Source organism: Lepidochelys kempii, chromosome 6 (genome assembly GCF_965140265.1).
Source record: "Lepidochelys kempii isolate rLepKem1 chromosome 6, rLepKem1.hap2, whole genome shotgun sequence".
NCBI classification, from domain to species: domain Eukaryota; kingdom Metazoa; phylum Chordata; order Testudines; family Cheloniidae; genus Lepidochelys; species Lepidochelys kempii.
In genome coordinates, this window is record NC_133261.1 from 69043675 (window position 1) to 69070370 (window position 26696).

Here is a 26696-nt window from a genome sequence, read left to right on the forward strand (position 1 = left end):
GAGGGAATGGTAACACCTTTGCTTGGTATAGCATGCTGTAGTTAGTTCAATTGTGCTGTTTTTGTTCTGTCTCACCATGTTTGTTTGGTTTTCACAGGCCCGCAAGGCGAAGCGGCAGATTGATTTCTGGGGGGGCTGGGGAGAATGGAGCGAGTGCAGTCGGAGCTGTGGCGGGGGCATCAGCTTTCGGCAACGGCGCTGCTACTCACAAAGGTGAGGGCTTTCTTCTTTTTATATTACTGCACTCTTTCTCCTCCCATAAGAGGCATCACCAGGTAGCTCAGGGTAGCTTTCTAATGTCTCTTGGTGAAATGAGCTGTCAATCGCCTACCAAAGAAAGTTTGATCTCTCTTATTCCCTGTATGGAAATAAGGCTAAATCTGTTTTCTGGAAGGCATCTCTAATAAGCAGCTCTCCCCCAAAAGAGTTCATCTAGATGAAGTGGAATATAGTGTATATAAATAAGAAGAATTTGAGAGGCAGAGTTTGGATCCAGAATGGGGCCAGATCCTCAGCAAGTGTAAATCATCATAGCTCCATTAATCTAAATAGAGCTTCACTAATTTACATCAGCCTAGGAGCTGACCTTAGGTTTCTTTTATTAGGGTTTGAAGTGTGGCTTCAAAGCTGAACAAGGCTAACATTTGGTTTTGGTGATGCCAAAATTGCATCTGCTTTTCTGTCAAAATTTCAGCCCAAATATCTTAAATCTTGAGAAACCAGCTGTTCCCACTGGATCCAGAAAATAGGCCTTTTCCAGTTTTCAGCCCTAGCCACAGCTAAAATTATGGTGGTGGGTTCAGATCCAGGGGAACAAATCCAAACTGCCCCACGTTCAAGGCGGATTGGGGGCGGGGGTTCTTATCTGAGGTTACAGTTTGGGTCCAACTCTAATATATAATGGAGTCACAGTAAAAACTCCATTATATAGCAAGCTTTTCACATAGTTTTCATGATAAACCTGATGGGGATTTTCCTCTAACTTTCTGAACAGGGCTCTCTTCAGTCTGAAATGCCCATGCTAGAGGAGAATGGCATCGTTGGAAAGTTTGAGGTTAACTGGACAAGAAAAGTTGTGTTTGGGGCACAAGTTTGATATGGCAAAAGGATGTCATTCTGGTCAGGATTATGGTACTCTGGCAGCCCTGTGAGGGAAATGTGCACAGCACTGTGCCTATCATTCTCCTGAGGGCTGAAAGCCATTTCTATGCTAAGATTTTTCAGACAAGAGCTGGTGGGAAATTTTCCATTGGAATGATTTTTGATGACACGATGTTAACAGTGCCTAAGATATGTCCACATGACAGCTTCCTTTGGTGAGGCAGCACCTAATGGGAATCATGGGTGTGAAACTGATCTGGCCAGAAAAGGGTAATCGCTTCCTGCAAAAAAAATTCACATTTTCGAAAAAAAATTCATCCCAAATTGGGACAAAAAGTCAAAAACTCTCCCTCACCCGGAAGGGATTTCTAGAAAAATTCTGATTGTCCATCAGGAAAATTGAAACAAACTCTCTGCCAGAGAGGCTCTTGTCAATTTCATTTTCTGCTTCAGGGAGAAAGTAAAATTGACAAGAGCCTTCCAGGCAGGCTGTTGGCAGCTGAGTGCCCAGGCGTTCCACCTCCCTAGTGCTCAGCCTTCCTGACACCCCACATACCTGGCTGTCTCTCTGATAAGGAAGATGAGCCCCCCTGGTTCTCTTCTCCCCGCTGCCTGGCTGCCAGAGAGAGGAGGTGGGGAGGCTAAGAGCCAGGAAGTCGGAGAACAGGGGCGCTTGGCCTCTGGCAGCCTCAGTCAGCTGCTCTTAGATGAAATCCTTCGGCTCTCCCCAAATGGAATTGTTCTGGAAATCCCTTCCCATGAAGAATTTTGCATTTTTGATGTTGGGACAATTTTTTCTCAAAAAATGTGACATTTTTCACAGGAGGGGATTTCTATTTTCTGGCCAGTGCCTCTGTTTTAGACCCGTGAGTCCCAAAAGGTGCTGCTCTACCAGCAGAAGCCATAAGGTGGCCATTGTTCAGGCATTGTTAACATGGTGTCATCTCACCTCTGAGCAGGCATAGATGGTAATAATGACTGAACCTCCCTGAGCAGGTAGAGTTGCCCCCATTGATAATGATAGGTCTAAAAATCCTTCTGTAGACATAGCCAAAAAGAACACAAGCTGAAGTAGGCAGCCTCCCTTCTGCTCCCTTTGGCTCCTCAATCTCCTTTTTAAATAGGCTTTTTATAAGAGTTCTGATTATTCTGCAATATTTAAAAAAAAAACAAAATCTCCAAGCATGCCTCTTCCCTTTGCTTATGATTTGGCCTGTCTCTCTCTGTGCTGACTCAGCATTCCTGGAGACCCGCATTGCTGTGTCATGAGTGCTGAGATGATGGACAGAGAGAGAAGCAGGAGGGGTACAACCAGTGGTGGATTAGCCACTGGGCCAATGAGCCGTGCACAGGGTCCCCCGCCAATTGGAGGCCCCCCGGAAAAATGGGCATCCCCACGTCCCGACCCGCTTCCCCTGCCTGCCAGTGGGGTACAGGGGCTTGCCCTGCTCTGCCTGCCTGGCACTCCTGCCGGGGACCAGGGGAAGCCCCCATGCCTGGACCCTGCTCCCCGGCAGGAGTGCCAGGTGGAGGGGGGAGGGGAACGGGGCTGGACAAGCCCCTGCACCGCGACCCCATTTCTCTGGCAGGAGCGCTGGGGAGTGGGGTTGGGGAACTGCAGGGTGGGGGGTGGAGAGAGTTCCCCACTTGCTCTGTCCCAGGGCCCCACAAACCCCTAATCTGCCTCTGGGTGCAACAGACGGCTTTTTCAAATCCAATTTCTCCCTGGATATGAACTTGTTAGGCATTGAGCTGTATCCCTCTCCCTCCCCTTTTGAAGAGTCAGGTATAGAATAAGGGAAGATAGTTACCTCCCTTCCCTTTGGCCATTCTGTTCTTCCAGCTAATGAGTCCCATAACAGCAGGAATGTAAATGGCAGGGTAGTTTGAAGTGTGCACACACACTGACTTCATAAGTCACCCCACCCACTCTTCCTACTCACCCCCAGGTAGACATGCTGTATCACACAGGTGCTGTTAGAGACTTCGAGCTGTGTGTTAATAAAAAGCCTGACAAAGAATAAAAGAAACTGTCTCCACTAATTGGTGGGGGGAAAATTTTGCCCCCCAGAAAATATAAAAACCACCCTGTGTCAATAAATAGTGTATACACTACCTGTATCTATAACAAGATTACAGCAACAGAATGCGCTGAAAGATGCCAGGTTCAGTTTTGTAGGAAAGAAATAGGATCTATTAGGTTGTTAGCTCTTTGGGACAGGGAATGTATCTTAGGGCTGCATGCTGTGTGCAAGGTGCTGATAAATTCACAGTGTTACCTGGGAGATTATTAATAAATAGCAATGGGGATGATATTTACAATCTCTTCAGAACTACTTCATGTTGTTTCTCTGTCTTTCAGGACAGATGGTGGGTCTAACTGTATTGGACCAACTCGAAACTATCGCTTGTGCAATATTCAGGTACAGTGCCCAGTACATTCTCTCCTTCCTGATGCTTTCTCTTCTGGAGGAACTTAATTTTCTTCAGAAGCCATGTGCTGAGCCCACTCAGTGCCAGTGGGATTCTTCTCCTCCCCTGGAGCACCAATGCCAGTATTGTTGATGGACACTGTTTGCTTGGGGATGCGCACAGGTGACTAGGCCCCAGGCTAGAATTCGTGCCCTTGTGCAATAGATTCTGGGCACATACCAACTCTGTCTGGTGATTGCAGCATGCAGAGATTAGTATAGTTACAGTTATCTCACCCTCAGTTTTCTGAAAACCCCAGTGTCAGCTCAGTACACTGAGAATTCTTTCTATTATCCACAACCTATTCAAAGATTCCCATCACATACGGAGCATCAAGGTTGCATTTGAGAGACTATGGGGAGCAGAGAGAGCAGGAAGACAATATGAGAAAATGTTTAGGGCTCTGGGTCTGATCCTGTGACTGAGATGGGTCTGGTTTATTATGGACAATGCCATGGAAAGGAATCAGGGAGCACTCATACTGTTGATGTTCATGGTTATAGCTTGGTAGCCACCCAAAGACCTTCTGTCTGGGAAGAAGCAGTTCCCTAATCACCTGCTTTAAGATAAGAATGAAGCTGGCCTGACCTGGAGACAGCGTAATGCGCTGTCAAGTGTCAGAGCTGCATTCAGGAGTGACTTTGTCATTGCCAGTCTGTGGGGAAGCTGTGAGGAACACACCCCAGTGAGATCCTTTCCTTTACCTCCCTCCTCCCTGTGCGAACTCTGTGTACCTGGGTTCTCTCTTCCCCCATAGAGCTGCCCTGAGGGCTCCAGGGACTTCCGAGCAGAGCAGTGTGCTGAGTTTGATGGGACAGAATTCCAAGGAAAGAGATACAAGTGGCTGCCTTATTATGGAGGTAACGAATACAAGGTGTTAAACTTATTTGATGTGGGGGTATTTGGCTTTGCCTGAAAGTAGGGGGTCTGTCTGGAAAGAGTCCTACATGCATAGGTGTCTGTCCAGAATTGTCCTCTTCTGGAACAGCTAGAGGGGTCTGTTGGAATGGATCATCTTTCAGAACAATTGTGTAACGCCGACAGACCCCAGTCGTCGGCAGGCGGGATTAAACTGGGGACCTTTGGAACTTAATGCATGAGCCTCTACAGCATGAGCCAAAAGCCAACTGCCTGTTAGCTAAGGCTGTAGAGCAAACTCATTAATCTGTCTCTCTCAGTGGTCTCGGTGCCACTAGATGGGACAGAACACCACACCCAGAAGGTGTGTGGGTTACAATTGCACAAGATCTCTGGCAAGGGCTGCCTTTGAGGCACAGAAATCTATAGCTCCAGCAGCTATTCAACACCTTTGATAATCAGCCAAAAGATATCTTAGATTGGACCCCCCCAAATCAAAGCTCTTCACGTTAGCGAATGCTGCCAAAAATCTTGCTGCATGTGATTTGATCAAGGACACTCAGAGAACCAGGTCTAGAGGCAGGAATAGAAATCCGAAGGCCTAGCTCTCTGTTCTTACCACTGGACTCTGCTGTCTTCCATATTCACCCAGCCACCTCTGAGTTATTGGGTTTTATTAAGCTTACCTGAAGAATTTCACTCTTTGCTTGTTGATATGTTACTGGTTTTCTTCTGTGTTAACATTTGTTCTGTCTCTCTGAAAAGCCTCGTACTACATGGGAATGTATTCTGCAGGAACCAATCATTAATGTTAATAGCAATCCACTCCTCAGGGCCTAATCCCACATTTCAGGTTCAGGCTCATGGTGTGTTCGTAAGGGACTAACTATGTCATATGACACCTGCTGTTTTCTTCCCTTCCAGCTCCCAATAAATGCGAGTTAAACTGTATTCCCAAGGGAGAGAACTTCTACTACAGGCACAAGGAAGCAGTGGCTGATGGGACGCCCTGTGAGCCAGGCAAACGGGATGTCTGTGTCGAGGGGGTCTGCCAAGTAAGTCATCCTATCACCTCATCCCTTTTCTATGAGAGAGAGAGAGAGAGAGAGAGGGTGTAAGTCAGTCTTCTTAGCATTTCCCTTTGTCCTATCCAGCCCTTCCCAAACAATGCCCTTGTTATCTGACAACACGCCAAATGCATTTGATTTCTGGGGAACTGAAGGAAGTGTGGGGAGCATGTGCGTACATTTCTGTGGACTCTTAGGGCGAATTAATCACCAGCTCCTGATCATCCCCCTTTCTACTGCACCCCAGAGCTATCTAGTTTATCCTCCTCCTAGTGATCAGTCTTGGCCCTGGCCTTTTCTTTCTTCATCCCACCCCACGCCCTGGTTTTGATTTAAGCACATTAATGCCATTGTTTTCTGACAGGCTGTCGGCTGTGACAACATGCTCAATTCTGCCAAGAAGGAAGACAAGTGCCTGCAGTGTGGAGGGGATGGCAGGGCCTGTTACGAAGTGAAGGGCACTTTTGATGTGCTCAACCTCCCCAAAGGTACAGTAGTCTGGATTTTCTGGAAGGGTGAACAGGGGAGAAGGAGAGAGTGAAGCTTAGCCTCATTCTGACCCTTTGCATGGAGCTATCTGCTCTCTCTGCTCACTGGAGCCATTAGACCAGAACACTCACCCAAGCCCACCCATACAGTGGGCTAGAGCTAGAAAACATACTGACCATCTTTATCTGGGGGTCCCCTCCTAGTTCCCACTGCAGCCCTAAGGTTCTTCCACTCCTCCTGTATCTTCCCCAGCTCCTAGTCTCTTGTGGATGCCACAACTCTTCTAGAGGTAACAGGCTCCATTGAACTGTCCCTCAAAGCATGCCTGCTGGAAGTGCTCTTTGCAATGGAGCTGGTTACCCAAGGTCTGCAGAACCTCCAAAAGGAGTGGGAGACTGGGACCAGGACTTGGAACCTGGTTCTCCCACATTGGCTGGCTCTGAACTACTTCAGCCTAATGATTGAACTGGGATGAATCTTTGTCTGCTGAGTTTCAATCTGATGCATTTTGAAATGTCCGAGATAGGAAACTCTGAAAATCAGGGTTTATAATGGAAGCCCAAACAGGCCCCTGACTGTATTGTTTTCAGGGTGCAATGCTCTGATAATGCTGCTCTCAGATGTATTTTAGCCATGAAGTGGGTGGACTACTCCATGGGTGAAACAAATCGGGGTGCAGCCATCCTAAAATCAATGAAGCTGCAACAGCTGGATTGAGTTCTTTCCGGTTATCTCATAACTCATCCATGCAGTCACTAGCGCAGCTGGGCACAGCTCCTGTGCACATGGGCGACCATCTCACATCCTCGATCGCTGTCTGTCAGTACCTTTGACCAACTTCCTTCATTTTCTTCAGGTTACAATCAAATCTTCATCATTCCCATGGGAGCCACAAGCCTCCGCATTAAGGAAGTTATGCCCAGCAGGAACTTCCTGGGTAAGACTGACATTGTAATGAGTTTATTACTACACCATAGAGATGGACTCAAGCCACAAAATTCTATTCTGACTTTCAAACACACTGGAGTTCAGGGGCATATGGGGCGGAAGCTTGCTCCTGCCCTCTGCAAAGGGAGGAGCTGGGCACAAAGTTCAATTCTAAATCCAGGTTTGGATATTGAACACCACTAGAGAACTAGGGGTGGTCAGACCTGGGACTCGGTCTTGGCCCAGCACCACTACTGTGACTCTATATACATGAGGATAAAAAGACCAAGCCCTATTTAAACCTTCCGCCTGGAACTTCTAAGGGTCTGACAAACATGGCAAAGTTTGGGTCTGGGTTTGTCTGTTTGCCACAAAGCTTGGTAAAGTCAAATCCAAACTTCTCCTGCCACCCCTACTTTAGGGAGGGCTCCAAGCACACAGGCGTCTTCTGGGCTGTCCAGTTCCCTGTGCATTAGGCCTTATCTTTCCCATGCTCTATGGATGGACTCCTGACATGCTCTTGTACAATACAAACATGACCGGGTTTTCATTACAGTGTCAAAATGTTCTATGCCACATTGGCAGGCAAAAGTGTTTATGTTGCAAACAGAACATGCAATAATCAGGTGGGGAAGGGAGAATACAGCAATGCTGGAATGGAATCTGCGGCAAAGAGTTGGACCATGCAGTGAAGAAGGCTCAATGTGCAGAAAAGCAGAGAGAATCATAGAATATCAGGGTTGGAAGGGACCTCAGGAGGTCATCTAGTCCAACCCCCTGCTCAAAAGCAGGACCAATCCCCAATTAAATCATCCCAGCCAGGGCTTTGTCAAGCCTGACCTTAAAAACTTCTAAGGAAGGAGATTCCACCACCTCCCTAGGCAACGCATTCCAGTGTTTCACCACCCTCCTAGTGAAAAAGTTTTTCCTAATATCCAACCTAAACCTCCCCCACTGCAACTTGAGACCATTACTCCTTGTCCTGTCCTCTTCTACCACTGAGAATAGTCTAGAACCATCCTGAGCAAGACAGCAGGGAGCATCAGTAGGGCTAGAATGTTGTCACAGGATAATGATTTCCTGCAGGGACTTGATTTCACTTGGCATTTGTTGAAAGCAAACACCGAAGGGAAGCACAGATGTTTATCTCCAATGCAGAAAGTACTGAACACAAGAGGGCATTCATTTCCCATGAGTTACCATGTTTGATGCACGCACCAGTTGCCACTGTCTAACTGGTTATCCCAGCAGTTACTCACAGCTTTCAGGAAGGTTGTGGTGCTTGTGTGAGGAAGCTGGGTTTCAAGTAGCTGAACCGAGGGCTTTGTGAGTTGCTGATGTCCTGTGAGATCTAGAGCAGAGCGTAAAGCCATGTCATATGGCATCTGGTTGAAGTGGTGTCAGCATGTCATGTGAATAGTGGATCTTCCAAATCATTCATCCCCCACCTCCTCTTTTGTGCTCTGTGGCTTTGTCCAGCCATCAAGAATGTGCAGGGGGAATACTATCTGAATGGGCACTGGACGATTGACTTCAGCCGAGACCTGCACATTGCTAGCACAGTTGTGCACTATGATAGAGGCTCGGAGGGGGACCTGGCCCCTGAGCAGCTTCACTCCAGGGGTCCCACCACGGAGCCCTTAGTCACTGAGGTAAGCAGCTGTGTTTACCCTCTCTTAATATTGTCATGCTGTGGTTGTTGGTCTTGGGCTGCACGTCACATTTGGCAGAGATGATGTGCTTGGTTTCTACAGGATAATGTCAGTAGATTTCAGGGGAGGCAATACACCTGTACTGAGCCCAGTGAGCAGGGATATCAGCAGGGCCAGCCTTTTGATCTGTGGGGCCTTCACCTGTAAGAAGGGGAACTATCAAGCCATGTTCACACCACTCACTGTCTGCTCTGATCCTGTTGCCAGAGAGGCAGTAGGAGGAGACCTGGTAGTGACTAGCTGTCTCTTCTTTCTGGTCAAGAAGCTAAAGAAGATAATAGGGGAAACTCATGAATTAAAGATCTGGTATAGGATGGGGGCATCCAAGTAGCTATTCATTATGCTTGTGCGTAAGGCCAGCCCAGGATACTACCTGCTGCCTAATAGAGGAGCAGCACAATCAACCAGCTCTGAGGAAGATGCACATTCTCTCTTCACTAGAAAGAGTTCTCTAAGCCTTAGAGTCTATGATGTATTAGGGAGGAAACAAAGCACAGAAAATAAATGGCCAATGAACAGAGGGGTGTAGGGAGCAGTAGGGGGAGTTTACCTTGCTTGGATCCTGAGGTAAGGGCAGGAAGAGTGGCCAGGAGAGAGAAAATACTGTTTTGTTTTCTGGCTCTTACTTCATTCTCTTTCCTTTGCAGCTCATCAGCCAGGAGCCAAACCAGGGGGTGCAGTATGAATACTACCTGCCCTTGCAAGGGCACAGCTCGGGCTACAGCTGGAGCTATGGCTCCTGGAGTGATTGCAGCTCTGAGTGTGGCGGAGGTAAGAGGGTTGGGGGCACCCTCACCAGCAGCAGACAGTGCCCAATGCAGAGCCAGTATCCAAAAGGAAAGACGCTACATGCTGCCATCTGAAGAACTGTCAGCAGCCCCTTCCCCAGGGCTGTCCCACAGAGAGATTAAGGAGCATTGGCAGCTGCAGTAGGCTATGAAGGGTCTGTAAATCGGAGGCCAGGCCGGGGTTCTCTGCAGGATTGTTCCCTACATTCTGTTCTTTAATGCTTTGTCCAGTCTAGTTTTCTATGTCCTGAGTGATGGTGCTCCCACTGCTTCCCTTGGGGACAGTTTTCCAGACCGATAGATCTCCTCTCTGTCAAGGATTTCTTCCTGACAGGCAGCCTACGTTTTCTTTGGTTTAGCTTCATCCCTTTACACATAATTCTGCCCCCTCGAGTCACCCAAAACATGTCCTCACCAAGCCCATCTCCTTGCTGCCCCACCCCCACGTGACTGAGCCTGCCACCCCTAGTGCCTCCCTATGGAGCATCCATCCAGCAGAGAGGCTGCCAGAGTTCCCCTGTGGTCACACCATGTACACATCAACACACTCATGGATTTTCATTGAAAACCAGTTTCACGGTATGCTGAGCTCCTGCTTGCCCTTTCTCACCTTCTTTGCTGGTGGCCATTGTAGTGACTTACCTCTCTTGCCCATAATATGAGTTCAAGGATGCCTCTGTAGAAGGTGACATCACCTCCCCTGCTGTTATAATCCTGGAATAGGGATGCAGAGTTGCCCCTTTTCCCAGGGGCTGATCCACTTTCATCCTGGCTTAGACCCAGCCTTGTTGGGCTGATCCACAGCTCCGCTGTTGTAACAAGTCCATGTGTTGTAGACAACAGACACAATTGCTAGATAAATTATGTCTGGCAGGGCACACCCCATCAGGAGCCAGGATTAGAATCCTGGTTCTTCAACTTCCAAAACACAGGGCGCAGCCATCTGAGCTAAAGGAAAATTCCTCTTCGATCTCTTTTACCCTTCCTGTGGGCCCAGCCGCTATCTAGGGTAGGTACTTCTATAGCCTCTTTCACCAGAGTATTTGAGCACCTCACAATCATTTGTGTATTTATCATCCCAACACCCCCCTGGAGTAGGGTAATACTAAGATCCACATTTTACAGTTGGGGAGCTGAGACACAGAGAGTCCATGGAGCAGCAGGGAATTGAACGTAGGTCTCTCAAGTCCTAGGCTGCTGCCCTAACCACTGGACCATTTATGTGGGAACAGGTTGTATAGAGAATCCTGGAGTTGCACCTGGCCCAGTTCTCTCTGCAGCATGCAGATGCTGTGGGGGCCCCAGACTACCTCAGAAATGTGCCATTCCCCAAACGATTGCATTTAAATCCCTTTTATGGATAGGCCACTTTAACCAGAATATTATTTTCTTTTCTCCTTTAGGTTACCAGTCACGCCTGATGTTCTGCACCATAGACAATGAAGCCTATCCAGACTATATGTGCAGGGACAAACCAAAGCCAGCCAATAACCGGACATGTGGTCTTCAAGCCTGTCCCCAGACAAAACGGTGAGACTTTCTCTTTCCACCTCTCTGGATTCTTCAAGCCCCTTGTGAAGTATCTTGAGACCCAGGAAAAAGAATGCTGATTGCCTTCTGCTTCCCCCACTGCCACCCCAGTCTGGAGCTGATGAAAGAATCATACACTTCACATGTCAGTGGAAACAGACATTTCTAGACCACCCAGGGGTAGGTGATACCTGAGCTGTGACTGACAGAACAGTGGTCAACGGGACTTAGTGCCTTGCTCACTTTAAAAAATGGGATATAGGCTACTAAAGGCCATGTCTACACGACTGTAGTAAGTTGACCTATGCTACGAAACTCCAGCTACGTGAATAACATAGGTCTACACTGCCGGGGGTCGACGGGAGAAACTCTCCTGTTGACTTATTGTACTCTTCTCATTGTGGGTAGAGTACAGGGTAGACTGGAGAGCGATCTGCTGTCAATTTGGCAGGTTTTCACTAGACCCACTAAATCGACTGCCGGTGGATCGATCTCAGAGCATCAATCGGGCTGTAGTGTAGATGTAGCCTTAGGCACTTTTGAAATGTTTTACCCAAGATGTGGGAATGAATTTCTGTGCCCATAAGGAATGGATCTACATGGCCTGAGTCTGTGTCCAAAACCAGCGGCTCTCACTTTGCCTAGGTAGAGTTGCTGGAGATATTATCCTAGCCAAAGTTGGGGAAGGAGAAGGATTCACTTAGTGTTCATTCTTCCCTTCACTTGGAGCTGCAAATGTAAGAGCAAAGGGAGTTAACTTGCTGCATTCCCCAGGTCCTGGCCCTTTCTGAGAGGGCTGAGCCCTGCAATCCTTCCTCCTATGCGACTGTCAAGCTCCCCCTTCCATTGCACTTACAGTTAGCTGCCACATGGCTCCAACAAGGGAATCCGCAGCATGTACCATTTTATCACCCTGGGACACCCTGGTGTCACCTATCTGTATATCCAGTGGAATTAGTGTGAGGCCTGATGGAGCCCCTGTGTTTTGAGGGCACCTGGAGACCTGGAAACATTTCTGCCTACACAATCGGCTGTAGCTCTAGAATTCTATATATTGCTTAAAGTCCTTTAAAACCTTTGTTCTGTGTATAAAGGATATCTTACATCTATCTGCCGGGAATGTGGAGCCACAGCGGCGCCTGGAGCTCTCAAATGAAGAGGTAACAAGAAGGAGATAGAGATTATAGAAAGCAGAGCTTCAGCTATTCTCTGTCCACTTCCCACCTAGAAAATCTAGTTGCTTGGTGAACCCCACTGGGTGTTTTCATCCTTGGTGATGGTTTAGGATGGTGCTTTGCTTTTGACTCTCACTGCCCACGAATGATGGTGGAGGGTCCTGGGTACTAGAAAAGGGGGAGCTTTGCTCAGACAGTGGTGAGCCCTACTGGTGATTTGCTCTTCTGATTTGACTATTGGAGGGGACAGACAGTTCTTTGTATCTTTCTGTTTCTGACCCTGAAATAAGCATTGCCATTTCCCTTGGGCAAGGCGGCTGCTTTTGAAGATTTTGCTCAATTTGTCAAGATGATAAACTCATAGAAAGAAAAAGAAATGCGGTAGGACTGCAGTGAATCACATTATTTTACTAACTAGTTAGAATGCCAAACTTCCTTTGTTGCAACCTCAAGTTTCCTCCAAAACTCTTCTCCCAACAGCATGTGCTCCAGTGCTGGCACAAAAGTGCCTGGATGTAGTGTTTACTGCAATGATATGGCTCTCCACCCTAACACTGGAAGCAAAAAGGAGAATAATTGTCCTCCCAACAAACCACTCTACTAATGGCTGAGTGGGACTTACCACCATGTTGCCCTCTACTGTCAATAGGGGGGCCCTTAGACATCTTCTTTCATGGCTTCAATCTTGCAGGTTACCTCGGTTTACAGATGGCCTGTGATGAAAGAAGTGAGGCAGAAGATGCCTTGAGTACCAGTTGCAAAAGCCTCTGGGTGAATTTGGCCAATTATCATAAAGATCTTTTAACACAAGAGCGGCCATACTGGGTCAGACCAAAAGTCTATCTAGCCCAGTATCCTGTCTTCCAACAGTGGCCAACGCCAGGTGCCCCAGAGGGAATGAACAGAGCAGGTAATACTCAAGTGATCCATCCCCTGTCACCCATTCCCAGCTTCTGGCAAACAGAAACTTGGGACGCCATCCCTGTCCATCCTGGCTAATAGCCACTGATGGACCTATTCTCCATGAACTTATCTAGTTCTTTTTTGAACCTTGTTATAGTCTTGGCCTTCACAACATCCTCTGGCAAGCAGTTCCACAGGTTGACTCTGTGTTGTATGAAGAAATACTTTCTTTTGTTTGTTTCAAACCTGCTGCTTATTAAGCATATTATTCTGTGGCTTTATGGGGAAATGAAAAATTGTTTTTTTAACTCCACTATAGCATCTGCAAAATCTTGATGAGTGAATTTGTTTTGAATGGTTGGCAGCCTGATTAACCTGGGCAGTCTGTGCCTTGCTGCTGATTCCTGTTGTGAGGGAATTTCTAGTTATTTTGCAGATTTAGACTGAGTTATTTGCATTTGTGGCAGCACAGAATTATATCTGGTGGGGAACAAACACAAGGTCGTCTTTGCTCAGATTTCATCCTGTGGCACTCGTTGAGGTACTGGAGGTGTTGGGTGAATTTTTAACCACAGTCTGTGATTTAGTCCCATGTCCCTCCTGTTTGCTAAAGGTCATTTGGGAAGAACTAGGTCCATTGTTGGTGGAAATTGTCATTGCCTCCTTTGTAGAGCACAAGTTGCCATCTGCTTTGAAGGACACTTGCATATGCCCTTTACAAAAGAAACCTTTGCTTGACATTAACAATATGAGCAATTATTTAACCATTTTAATATTCCCTCTTTTGGGCAAGATAACTGAAAAGGTTGCAAAAAGATGCTCTTATGGTATCTAGGTGCCTCAGATCTTCTTGGCCCTTGTCAGTTTGGTTGCATACTTGTGTACGGTACAGAAACACAACTTGATGGATAATGAATGATCAGGTGTCCACACTAATATTATTAGATCTATCAACTGCCGTAATTGCAGTTGACTTTGAGTTGTTTATGACTGGCCTACAGGCATAGGTAGCAATTGATGGGGCTGCTCTTGAGTGGCTCTGTTCCTTTTTGGCTGAGAGGACCCACAGAGTTATATTGGAAAATTGCTCATTGACCTTGAAGTCATTCTTGTACGGGATTCTATTGTGTCGCTTCTCTTACTCAGTAAGTATATGGGACTCTGAGTGGAGTTAATGAGGAGGATGGGCTGAGGGCTCAGTCTGGTTAAAATGGAGGTGATAATGGCAGGCTGGGGGAACAAGTAGAAGGAGATAGCAGAAATTATATCTGCCCTTTTACTAATCAGTGGAGCTGTTTTAGCTGGAGCTTACTTGATTAACTGGGAGGTAGCTGATGACAGGAAGTTCTCCATGAGCACCCCCTACTGCCGATTTTGGGCTCCACACACCACTGTGGTCCAAAATCATAGGCACCGACTCCGTGGGTGCTCTCGGGCTGGAGCACCCATGGAAAAAACATAGTGGGTGCTGAACACCCACTGGCAGGCCCCTCCTCCCCCTTAGCACCTGCGCTGCCGGGGGGCCTCTCCAATCAGCTCCTCCCCATCTCCCCAGCGCCTCCCGCCCGCTGCGATCAGCTGTTTGGTGGTGTGCAGGAGGCACTGTGGGGGAGGAGGAGGAGGAGCGGGAGGCAGGAAGAGGCAAGGGAGAGGGTGGAATGGGGCAGGAAGAGGCAGGGCGGGAAGAGGTGGGGTGAGGGCGGGGCTGGGTGACATCAGGGAAGATTTCCCCAGATGCTGGGGAGTGGAAGGGACCAACCCCTTCCGGCTGCTGGGACAGTGCTCTGCAGTATGGCCAGCTGGTGGCTGCCTGAGAGAGCCTGGCTGGGAGGTAGCTTCCACTCCCTGCCTGGGCTTGGGTGCCAAGGACCAGGGACGAGCGAGCCGGAGCTCCACCTTCCTGCATGTTTCCAACTTGCTCAGCTGCAGTCCCCGGTGGCTGAGCCTGGGCAGGGAGGAGAAGCTGCCTCCCCAGACAGGGAGCGGAAGTCACCTCCCCAGCCAGGCTCTCTCAGGCAGCTGTCGGGCTGCGGGGCAGCAACCAGGAGGGGACAACTTTAGAAGTGGCTCCCTTCTGCTCCCTGCCCCGGCTCCATCCTGCCAGGGAGAGCAGCAGGACATGCCGGGGGATAGGGGGTGGGCAGGAGCAGCGGGAGGACAGAGCGCCCCCTTCCTGCAGGTAACGTGCAGTGGGGAGAGTATGGTGGCCCAGGGCTGGGCGTGGGGGAGCGGTTGGTCAGGGGGACATGTGACCTCCCCTTTATATCATGCCTCCTAGTATGGGGAGGCACCAGTTGTCTATGGAGCGCCCTTGGGAGGGGACAGAATGGGGGCAGGAAGAGGTAGGGCAGGGGTGGGGCCTTGGGGGAAGGGATGGAATGGGGGCAGGGCCTGGGATGGAACTGGGGTCGACCCCGCCCCGAAATTGGGAAGTCGGTGCCTATGTCAAAAATAACCCCTATCTGATGTCCTTCAAGGTGTGCTGCAAGGCCCATCTGTGTTCCCAGGCATAGGGTTGGAGCATGGGTGGAAAGGGCTAGGACAAGGGTTTTCAAACTTTCCTAATGTGGACCTCATCCTAACAGTGGGATTATCGTGAGGAGCCCTCCCCTCCCAACTCGGTGGCAACTACTGCAATTGTTTACATGACAAAGAGTATGTCTAATGAATTTTTAGCATTTTTTAATGCAAGTCAGCAGTTGGAAATAAGGACATAAGCCAGCACCCTGTGACAAGGAAGCTGTCCACCGACCACCAACAAGGGGTCACCACCCACATTCTAAGAATGGGCTTTGAGACAGAATGGGGTTTTGGTTTTTCTCTATACTGTAGCTTGTGGCTGGAGTTTGTTAGGTGGTCGGGCTGATTGCATTGCTTGTCTTCTATTGTGCAGTCCTGTATGAGATGTTTTCAAGGATCGCACTCTAGTTGGTGGAGAGATGCCTTTTTTCCCCCTCTTCCTTTTAGAAATAAATAAAAGTGGTGTTCTAAGGGCATGGTTACATTACGGGCACTATAGCGGCACAGCTGTAGACACTTCCTACATCGATGGACATGGTTTTTCCGTAGGTAATCCACCTCTCCGAGGGGTGGTAGCTACGTCAATGGAAGAATTCTTCCAGCGACCTAGCCTCATGTACACTGGGGGTTAGGTCAGCTTAACTATACCACTCAGTATGAATTTTTCACACCCCTGAGTGGCATAACTAGGTCAGTCTAAATTTTAACAGTAGACCAGGCCTGAGGGGTCCCCACACAGTCAGAAAGCCAAGTGGGTTGCACTCAGGGATTGGTTCCACAGGGCTGCCCCATTGCCCACCTACACTATGCAGTAATTGTTCATGTTTAAACTCACCTGTAACTTTACTCCAGCTACATTTGAGTTTCTGCCTCTGGTAATGTAATGGTGATCAGCTCCACACTGACTGTTATGGTGAAACTCACTTAACATATGGTCAGCTTGTGTAGTCATCCGTTACTTTCATGGCTGCCTCCTGGACATGCAGGTATAATGCAAATTGCCACCTTTGCCAATTTTCTTGAGTGAAAGACAAAAATATGCCCCTGTGACGTCCTGTCATGCTGTGGTGGCCCTTTGTGTCTTTCTTTCTTTCTGTTGCTGATGTTACAACACAAAAAGAGATTTTCCCCTAACTGGTTGAACTGGGGATTTAAGAGTTAACCTTGGCCCTTTGGGCACCAGCTGTGATACAGCAAGCTCTATGTACAGGGTCTTCCTTGCTAGCCCTCTTTGTTCATTGGTTCTGTGACGGCTTTCTGTTACCTACAGCTGGAAAACCGGGGAGTGGGGAGCCTGCTCAGCCACCTGCGGGGGAGGTACCCAAACACGTTCCGTTTACTGCATGTCATACAATGGACAAGCCTCCCAGGGGGTGGTGGACGATGCCAAGTGCATGGCCTTTGCGGAGCAGCCCCGCAGCACGCAGCCCTGCAACATGCGACAGTGTGCAACGTGGAGCGCAGGGCCCTGGTCAGAGGTGAGTTTACCCTTTGAATGCAATGTACATATCAGACAACCACCCTCTGAGCTAGCACACCAGGGATTGCACCAGGGACCTTCAGAGCTAGAAGTGTGAAATGCTACAGCTTGAGCTAAAGAGACAGGTTCTCCACCTAGGGCTGCAACAGACTTAGATCCTGTGCAGATTGGGCAGAGAAAGGGACTTGTAGAACATACTCTGTGCAGACGGAGGACCAAATCCTGCCTTGGTCCTTAATCTACAAAGGCATTACACTAAACTGTATGTCTGGGCAGAGTTCAGTCCATACACGATATTGCGAGTTGGATTGTTGGTGCCTTGGTGTATTTGTGTCTCCACAAGGGGGAACTCTTTGAACCACTTACATGCAAGCCTGCCAATGAGGAAGACATTTGAAATCCTTGAAGCATAGAAAGGAGAGATGGAGGACACCTATTAAATCCTGTCTAATCCATCTTCAGTGCAGGGCTGAAATTTATTCTCCTGAATTTACGTTCAGTCCAGCAGTACAGCCTGGCAACATTTGTATTGCTGTGTTGAGACATTGCATTGCCTGAAAAGGTGCACCATAGAATCATAGAAGATTAAGGTTGGAAGAGACCTCAGGAGGTCATCTAGTCCAACCTCCTGCTCAAAGCAGGACCAACCCCAGGTAAATCATCCCAGCCAGGGCTTTGTCAAGCCGGGCCTTGAAAACCTCTAAGGATGGAGATTCCACCACCTCCCTAGGTAACCCATTCCAGTGCTTCACCACCCCCCTAGTGAAAAAGTTTTTCCTAATATCCAACCTAGACCTCTCCCGCTGCAACTTGAGATGATTGCTCCTTGTTCTGTCATCTGCCACCACTGAGAACAGCCTAGCTCCATCCTCTTTGGAATCCCCCCTTCAGGTAGTTGAAGGCTGCTATCAAATCCCCCCTCACTCTTCTCTTCTGCAGACTAAATAAGCCAAGTTCCTCTGCCTTTCCTCATAAGTCATGTGCCCCAGCCCCCTAATCATTTTCGTTACCCTCTGCAGGACTCTCTCCAATTTGTCCACATCATTTCTGTAGTGGGGGTGGGTGGGGGGAGGCAAAACTGGATGCAGTACTCCAGATGTGGCCTCACCAGTGCCAAATAGAGGGGAATAATCACTTAGAATCATAGACTTTAAGGTCAGAAGGGACCATTATGATCATCTAGTCTGACCTCCTGCACAACGCAAGCCACAGAATCTCACCCAGCAACTCCTGTAACAAACCCCTGACCTATGTCTGAGCTATTGAAGTCCTCAAATAGTGATTTAAAGACTTCAAGATGCAGAGAATCCTCCAGCAAGTGACCTGTGCCCCATGCTGCAGAGGAAGGTGAAAAATCCCCAGGGCCTCTGCCAGTCTGCCCTGGGGGAAATTCCTTCCCGACCCCAAATATGGCAATCAGCTAAACCCTGAGCATGTGGGCAAGACTCACCAGCCAGACACCCAGGAAAGAATTCTCTGTAGTAACTCAGATCCCACCCCATCTAACATCTCATCACAGGCCGTTGGGCATATCTACTGCTAATAGTTGAAGATCAATTAGTTGCCAAAATTAGGTTATCCCATCATATCATCTCCTCCATAAATTTATCAAGCTTAATCTTGAAGCCAGATGTGTCTTTTGCTCCCACTGCTTCCCTTTGAAGGCTGTTCCAGAACTTCACTCCTCTGACGGTTAGAAACCTTCATATAATTTCCAGTCTAAACTTCCTGATGGCCAGTTTATATCCATTTGTTCTTGTGTCCACATTGCTACTGAGCTTAAATAATTCTTCTCCCTCTGTGGTACTTATCTCTCTGATATATCCCTCAATCTGCTGGCAATGCTCCTACTAATGCAGCCCAATATGCCGCTTAGCCTTCTTGGCAACAAGGGCACACTGTTGACTCATATCCAGCTTCTTGTCCGCTGTAATCCCCAGGTCCTTTTCTGCAGAACTGCCACTTAGCCAGCCTGTAGCAGTGCATGAGATTCTTCCATCCTAAGTGCAGAACTCTGCACTTGTCCTTGTTGAACCTCATCAGATTTCTTTTGGCCCAATCCTCCAATTTGTCTAGGCCACACTGGACCCTATCCCTATCCTCCAGTGTATCTACTTCTCCCCCAAGCTTAGTGTCATCCATGAACTTGCTGAGGGTGCAATCCATCCCATCATCCAGATCATTAATGAAGATGTTGAACAATGTAATATGACAGTGTGGCATAACATCATGGCATTGCAATTCCTGAAACAGATTCAGGACTCTACATTTGTCTTGAAAGATGCAGGAAAAATATATAAATATGGAGATTGCCACAGATTCCAGAATGGTTTGGATACTAGGAATCATGACAGTGAAATTAAAAGAGGAATGTCGCATTGAAAAACACTAAAAATATATATATAAAATGTAATTTCTAGCATAGCGGTCACAACACAGCCCCACCATGTGAAAAAACAGAGAGTTCCTGTTCTCCCTCTGTCATCAGGAGAAACCAATTAGGAGCCAGAATGTGGATCACTTGAGTGTGACAAGGTCTTTGGGCCGGGGATCTGGACAATGCAAGAACCTATGTTCTCTTCCCTGCTCTGAAATACTTACCTTATGCTGATTTCTGGATCCAGCCCACCAGTTGTTTTAATCCGGCCCTCGAGCTCCCGCTGGGGAGTGGGGTCTGGGGCTTACCCAGCTCCGGCGCTCCAGCTGGGAACCAGAGTCGGGGGCCGCTCCATGCAGCTCCCAGAAGCAGCGACATGGCTCCCCTCTGGCTCCTACATGTAGGGGCAGCCAGAGGGCTCCGTTCTGCACACTGCCCCCACCCGAAGTGCAGCCCCTGCAGCTCCCATTGGCCAGGAACCACGGCCAATGGGAGCTGTAGGGGTGATGCCTGCGGACGGGGCAGCATGCAGGGCCGCCTGGCTGTGCCTCCACGTAGGAGCTGGAGAAGGAACACACCACTGCTTCTGGGAGCCGCTTGAGGTAAGCACCGCCCAGAGCCTGAGCCCTTGAGCCTCCCCCCGCACCCCAACCCCCTGCCCCAGTCCTGATCCCCTCCCACCCTCCAAATGCCTCAATCCCAGCCCAGAGCACCCTCCTACACCCCAAACTCCTCATCCCCAGCCCCACCCCAGAGCCTTCACCACCTGCCAGAGCCCTCACCCCCCCCTCACATCCCTCCCACTCCAGCCCGGAGCCCCCTCCTGCACACTGAATTCCTCATTTCTGGACCCACCCTGGAGCCCACACCCCCAACCAGAGCCCGCACCCTCTCCCACACCCCAACCCCAATTTTGTGAGTATTCATGGCTCGCCATACAATTTCTATTCCCAGATGTGGCCCTTGGGCCAAAAAGTTTGCCCACCCCTGCACTAACATCATAACCTGTAGCTCGTGTGTATCACTTTGCATCAGTAGATCTCAAAGCACATTACAAAGAGGGTCAGTATCCTCATCAATGGGGAAACTGAGAGGTGAAGTGACTTGCCCAAGTCACCTAGCAAGCTAGTCGCAGAGTCAGGAATAGAACCCAAGTCCCAGGCCAATGCCCTGTCCATCAGGGTACTCTGACTCCTATATAGCCAAAGAATGATGGCATCCCAGTAACATATGCATTAGGCTGCTTCTCCGATGGTGGTTCATACTGTACGTTTTCAAAGCTGACTTCTATTTTGAAATTGGGGAGCAGAGCCAGGAAGCTCAGAGGTACCTGGCTGCATTCCCTGTAACAATCAGGCCCCTTCTTGCAGTGCTCAGCCAGCTGTGGAGAGGGTGTTCAGACCCGGACTGTCACCTGCAGAACCGAGTTGGGATCTCAGACTCAAGACTTTGCCTGCCTGACACAGCCTAAACCACTCCTCAGACAGCCCTGCAGCAAGGAGAATTGCATCCAGAAAATTGGTTGGCACATTGGAGTCTGGGGCCTGGTGAGTGTCGTACCCTCATGGTGCTCGCTTCATCAGTTAACTTGTACTCAAGCAGTGTTTCTCACATATTGCGCTGTGACTGAATCGGTCCGCATGCTGGTTGAGGCCAGGAGCACGTACTCCTTCGTTATCAGCTCCACGGCTCAGTGTCACAGCTTGTGTCTTCTCCAAAAACAAGCCCTCTGGGGGGATCAATGTTTTAGTGACTGTGGCAGCATGCAGCTGATACACTGAAACAATCCACTCCTGTTGCTTCGTTATTCCCATTTCTGTGACACCATTATCAACATCACAGCTACCCATTTGAATGTGACAGATGGAGTATGAGAGAGGCTCCATCTCTATTTCGCTGGTCATCATGTTTGGTGAATTGAAGTATGTTTCTGAAAGGGTTCAGGGTAACCCAATTTAGACAGAGGGTCGCCTGCCTTTAGATAGAGGGCCAAACTGTGTTTAGCCTGACTTGTGGTCAGGAACAGCACCAAAGCTAGTAGACAATTTCCCAAACTCAATTTTGCCCCATCTGTGCCAGCTGAGTTAGCCTGAACTGGCTTAAAAGATGCTAAGCACAGTTCCTGGCACCATGTAGATGGGGCCTTAACAAAGCTAGGTGAGCCCTTATGCCTTAATCTGGTCCTGTCTGTTGCATAGGATTCCAACAAAATGAGGGAACGAGCACTTGGTTTGGGTGTCTAATTTTGAAAATGATGTCCTCTACCTGATTAAAGGCGAGAAGTGTCTTGCTGGGGCAGATGTTTTACACAGATACTTAATCCCCCTTCCCCGACTTCCTTGCCTTCATTCCTGGCTGCTGCCAATCCCCCCCTGCCACCCCCACCTTACTTCCTAGCAAGGGTGGTAATGCCAGTCAGCTATGCTACCAGAACCATCAAACCTGGTTGCTCCATTGTCAGCCCCATTGAAATTTGGTACTTGGCCCCAGAGAAGACGTTAGGACTCTGCCTACCAGGGCCGTTGGACGCCAGTAACAGACAAATTGCTACTAGCCATGTTCAACAGTTCTGGGTTGGTCACACCGTCATTCAGCAGGCTGCCATGGGCTATGCTTTGGCATGTTTTGCCAGCAGCTAACCATATTCCTGGTCAGCATGCCAGGCTCGTGGAGTTACTGTATTCTGTCTCCCTGCTCTCTCATCTCATCTTTCTGCCCAAGTGTTCGAAGAGCTGTGACTCAGGCATCCGAAAACGCCAGGTCATCTGTGCTGATGGCGATTCCAAATTCTACCCCCCTGAGACGTGCAAGGCCAGCCAGCCGCAGACCCCAGCCGTGCTGGGAAGCTGCAACACTCAGCCCTGCTATCTGCCGCAGCGTAAGTGACATTACTAGACCTCTGGATTTTCCTAGGATGTTCCTGCTTTTGAATAAAAATTCCCAGTATCTCATGCCAGCAGGGCTGATTGTTTCAAAGCCTCTGCTCCTTGCCTGCCCATTTGTGCAACTTTCATAGAGCAGCTAGTTTACTCCATCTTCCCGCGGTGCCTGGAATGGGTTTCCTGCTTCCTGTGCTGTCTGAAACGTGTGAATCAAGCACGTGAGCAACACCAGTGCCTACCCCTTTTGAGACTGATGCTTTTAATTCCTGTATTTCCCTTGCCTGTCTGATGGCCTCTGTCCTGGGTGACACTGAGGATTGCATCAGGGACCACCAGAACTAAAAGTGTGAGTCTCTGCCACGTGGGCATGGCTCTGTAGCTGGGGGTTGTAACGGTCTCATCCTCTGTGGATCAGGTGTAGACAAGGGCACACAACACACTGACCAGGGTGTTGTTACAAACACTTGCTCTCCATACTTCTCCCTCCAGCCAGATAGGAGAATCAAACCAAATGTACCAAAACCTGCCCTACTGTGTCTATCGCCTCAGAACTAGGGGCATTGCTTTGACGTTTCATCCAGTCCAAGCTGTCTATCAGCATGGATGCTCTGAGCAAACAAAATTCCTCATTGGCTTCAGGAGCTTTGAGGTCTCCTGTTAGCTATGTTAATGCTATGATTCCACCCTCAAATCCATAGGACCCACTCCTGATTGGTTCATTTATCAAGTCTGTTTGGCTTCAAGCAACAGCAGCCTAACAATGGGCCCCAGAATTAGTTACCTGAAGTCTCACATGACAGAGCAGACAGTGTTTCACCATTGCTTATAGTGCTAACTGTAGGCATCTTTGTTAATCCATCTTACTGTCTCACTATCCCCTGCAGGGCAATTAATTTTTGGCACACTGTGAGAGATGTCCAGAGTTAGGATATTGCCCCTCCTGGCCTGAAAGCTAAAGGCTGCAGAGATGTTGCTGCCCACAGCTGTGTCATGGCAGATCCATGATTCGACATGTTTCAACATGTCATCTGGTTGGCTAGGGTCTGTCTTTCTCTCCCTCCTCTGGCCTTATAGGAATGTGGCCGTGGATTATGCAGGTTGACAGAGAACGATGCCAAGCTCCTCCCACACTGGGTCCCCCCAGGATTTGGAATAATTTTGTGGACACTTTATCCCAATCTGAATATTTCTTCTCCTGTCCAATCCCATGGCACAGGTGAATACAGACACCTTTATTCACTGACTAGTCCAACCCACTGCCTATATTCTGTCATTTGTCCATCTCCTTGCAGAGGTTCCCAGTATGCAGGACACCACAGGCTATGACATCAGCCGAGAGTACTTGCTGACCCGCTACTACCCAGACAGTGGCACTGCAGGTTTGGAAGTTGTGTGTTTTCTTTTATGATGTCCTCTTTACTGTTTTCTTTATGTGGCTTCCATGGGCTGCCAGGAATTGTAGGGTGAGGAACAATTTACAGATCCCTTTATATCTATATTGAGTTGTATCTAGATACAAATTCAAAAAGGAATGTATATATGTGTGCGTAAATCCTAGACTTTGATATGGGTGGCATTAGGCATAGGGTAAATGGAGTGCCTCTTTGGCAGTCATGTCCAAGAGGTTGCCAGGAGAATAATAAGTTTACTATGGTCCCTTGCCAGCAGGCCAGTTCCAAACCTTTCTTCGCCACCTGCAGACTTGCTCCCCATCTTATCTCTAGAAGAGTTCCCCTGTTTCCACTCAGTTGTGTGCTGCAGGCATCTTTAGGTTTCAAGTCTGACCCAGAATCTTGCATTGGCAGCTCCAGTGCCTTATTTTGAACCACTACTGCAGCGGATACAAAAGATATTTGGGAACTAAAGACACCCAGAGAATCTGAGAGAACAGGGAACCCCCATTTGGGGGAGAAAGTGAAACAGGTGGGGGGCATCTCAGGTCTGTTACTGAGCTGGGTGTGTTTGTAGAAGGGAGGGAGTAGCCAGCAAGTGATTTGAGGTGACTGATGCCATATTCAGTCTTCACGAAGGTCATCATTCCTTTGAAGGCCAGTCCGTGTGTATTGAGAAACCTGCTAAACACTTGCCTGCAGTCACTTTATAATAGGAATATTTGAGGGGGGAAACTGCCCATATGATGTAGCTAACAGTGTTTCCTGGACTAGTGGGAGGACAGGAAGAATATTGTTAGAGACCATTTCTTAAGGGTAATAGGTCATCTGGTAGCACAGTAATCTTAAGGAACCAGAATTCATTGTGAATGGGAACCAAAGCTTCAATCAGGAAGTTCCCTGTGACTTTCTCCCAGGTGGAAAATGTACGTTAACAAGTCTGGCCTCAGAGTCGGACTGGTAGAGGACTTCTTTCATCTATCAATGTGCTTTGAACAGAGGCAGAGGAAACAGAGACTGGATTTTGTTGCCCACCTGAAATGGCTGCATGCATTAAGGAATTTTCTTTTCAGTTTATAGCAATGAAAGAACAATCCAAGGTAGCTCCACACACCATCAGCTCCAGCCCAATGAGGACCATAGCTCTAACTTCTTGCCTCTTCGTTGGGAATCCCACTCAAGCTCTTCAGGATCCCGGCAGTTCAGCTCCCATCAGGATATTGCCACAGGGACTGGCCCTTGGGACTGCAGCCAGAGCCCTCATGGCTGCTGCTCAGATGGCCGCACTCCGGCTTCTGGCCCTTTTGGGCAAGGCTGCCCCTTCAGCACATGCCATCAGAGCAGGTTAGATGAAACAGTGAGTTTTGGGCTGGCAGAGTTGATGATTATAGACTGCCTTTGTTGGGTCAGGGTTCCAGATAAGACAGATTTTGCTAAGCCCTTTGTCTTTTCCCTGCAGGTATGGATGTTGCCCTGATGGAATATCAGCTGCCCAGGGCCCCAACAATGTGGGTTGCACACAATATTACAGTGATGTTTATGTGAGCAGAAACAGGCCCGCTGCAGCCTCCCCAGCGGTAAGTGCCAGAACTCTCTAGAACCTTTTACTAATAATATTGAGATCTGGTTGAAATAGCACATTGTTTTCAGGGTTTGGCTCTGGCCCTGGAGACTGAGGTTTTTGGCTCCTGTTCTACGCTTTCTTTATGTCTCCTGACAATAACTCTGGGGAATTGATAGAGGGATGATGCTAGATGCCCACAAAGCCAACATTCCTATCTGCTGCCACTCAGTGAGCCCCACTGGAATTCCCTCGTGCAATGGGTCCCGGGTAGTGGTGTAGAAGCTGCAATTTGTGCTGCTGGGTTGACGAGTGGAGCATCCTCGTTTGGGGAAGAGACTCAATATTCCTTATTATAGGACACTGAACCAAACTCCCTCTCTCAAGGCAACTGGAAATCAGCAGCACTGCATGTGGAGAGGGAAGTATTTGATTATTGGGCCTGTGTTTGATGTATGGTTCCTGCCATTCTATGAGGCTAACTTAGATATGATTGTTTTTTTCTGAAAATGTAAGTTGATAGGTCTTTGCAGTGGGAGATGCTAGATTCCGGACCTGTGTAGAGTCAGTTTGGGCTAACAAGGTGGTTCGTGGTCCAGAACAGGTTATCAGGGCATGCCAAAATGCAAACAGGGACAGATGGCTTAAGCGATATCGAGAGTTTCACACTTCGAAGTTGCCCATTTTAACCTAACCTAGGTGAATAATGACTGAAATTCCATACCATTCAATTATCCGGTGGTCTATGTGACATGAGACAGTGATCCCCATCCCATTCCTTGTGGACAGGGGAGAACACCACCATCGCCACTGGCAGTTCCCCTCTTCGCAGTCTCAACAGAGTAGCCAAGGGCAGGAGTGGCCACAGAGAAAGAACTCCCTTCTTATCCCTAGAGTTGATTCCTTCAGGCACATTGGTGGGCAGCATAGGGAGGCTTGCACTGCCCCGGAACTTGCTGTCTCTGTTCTGGAGATAAGCAGAGAATCTCTTGGCTCCAGTGCTGTCAGTCTAGCTCCCCCCGCTGGCATGACACTTACTCATAGAAAATCAAAGTTGATAATGGCTCCTCGAGCTGCTAGACCAATCCAGTGGGCAAACTGTATGATTTCTCACCTGTGCAGCAGCTGGTGCGGTAGCAGTAGCTGCCCAGTAACTTTTGGCTTTGAATTCCTTTCACTAAGGCAAGCCAAGCTTTGTCCCAGCAGAACCCGTCTGATGAGTGTCGAGGGTCTTTCTATGGCTGCTGCTATGACAACATTGCTTCAGCTTCAGGACCTCAAGGGGAAGGATGCCTCAATAGACCCAGCCAACGTAAGTGATGTTTTGGCTTCCTGCTTTAGAAATGTGCCTCCCCTGAAAGGAAAGTCCCACAGACTATAATAGAAAATGTGAAGCTTTGTGTAGGGTTTTTTACCTATCCTGTAAAATGTAATAAAAAATACTCTCCCTGCAATAGGATTCT

At 48.5% G+C, this 26696-nt stretch overlaps 1 protein-coding gene across 2 annotated transcripts in view; it reads left to right on the forward strand.

Moving 5' to 3' along the window:
* Positions 1–26696, forward strand: part of PAPLN (papilin, proteoglycan like sulfated glycoprotein) — a 73752-nt gene that overhangs the window by 30681 nt on the left and 16375 nt on the right. The window contains exons 3-19 of one of the 2 annotated variants that reach the window (XM_073348537.1): positions 98–213; positions 3464–3524; positions 4331–4433; positions 5356–5486; positions 5863–5986; positions 6844–6924; positions 8394–8566; positions 9274–9397; positions 10818–10944; positions 12039–12104; positions 16813–17020; positions 20770–20946; positions 22121–22277; positions 23574–23660; positions 24746–25016; positions 25132–25249; positions 26416–26545. In XM_073348537.1, the coding sequence (XP_073204638.1) occupies positions 98–213; positions 3464–3524; positions 4331–4433; positions 5356–5486; positions 5863–5986; positions 6844–6924; positions 8394–8566; positions 9274–9397; positions 10818–10944; positions 12039–12104; positions 16813–17020; positions 20770–20946; positions 22121–22277; positions 23574–23660; positions 24746–25016; positions 25132–25249; positions 26416–26545 (2254 nt within the window). The remainder of the gene's footprint in view (positions 1–97; positions 214–3463; positions 3525–4330; positions 4434–5355; positions 5487–5862; positions 5987–6843; positions 6925–8393; positions 8567–9273; positions 9398–10817; positions 10945–12038; positions 12105–16812; positions 17021–20769; positions 20947–22120; positions 22278–23573; positions 23661–24745; positions 25017–25131; positions 25250–26415; positions 26546–26696) is intronic. The other variant, XM_073348538.1, reaches the window with a different exon arrangement.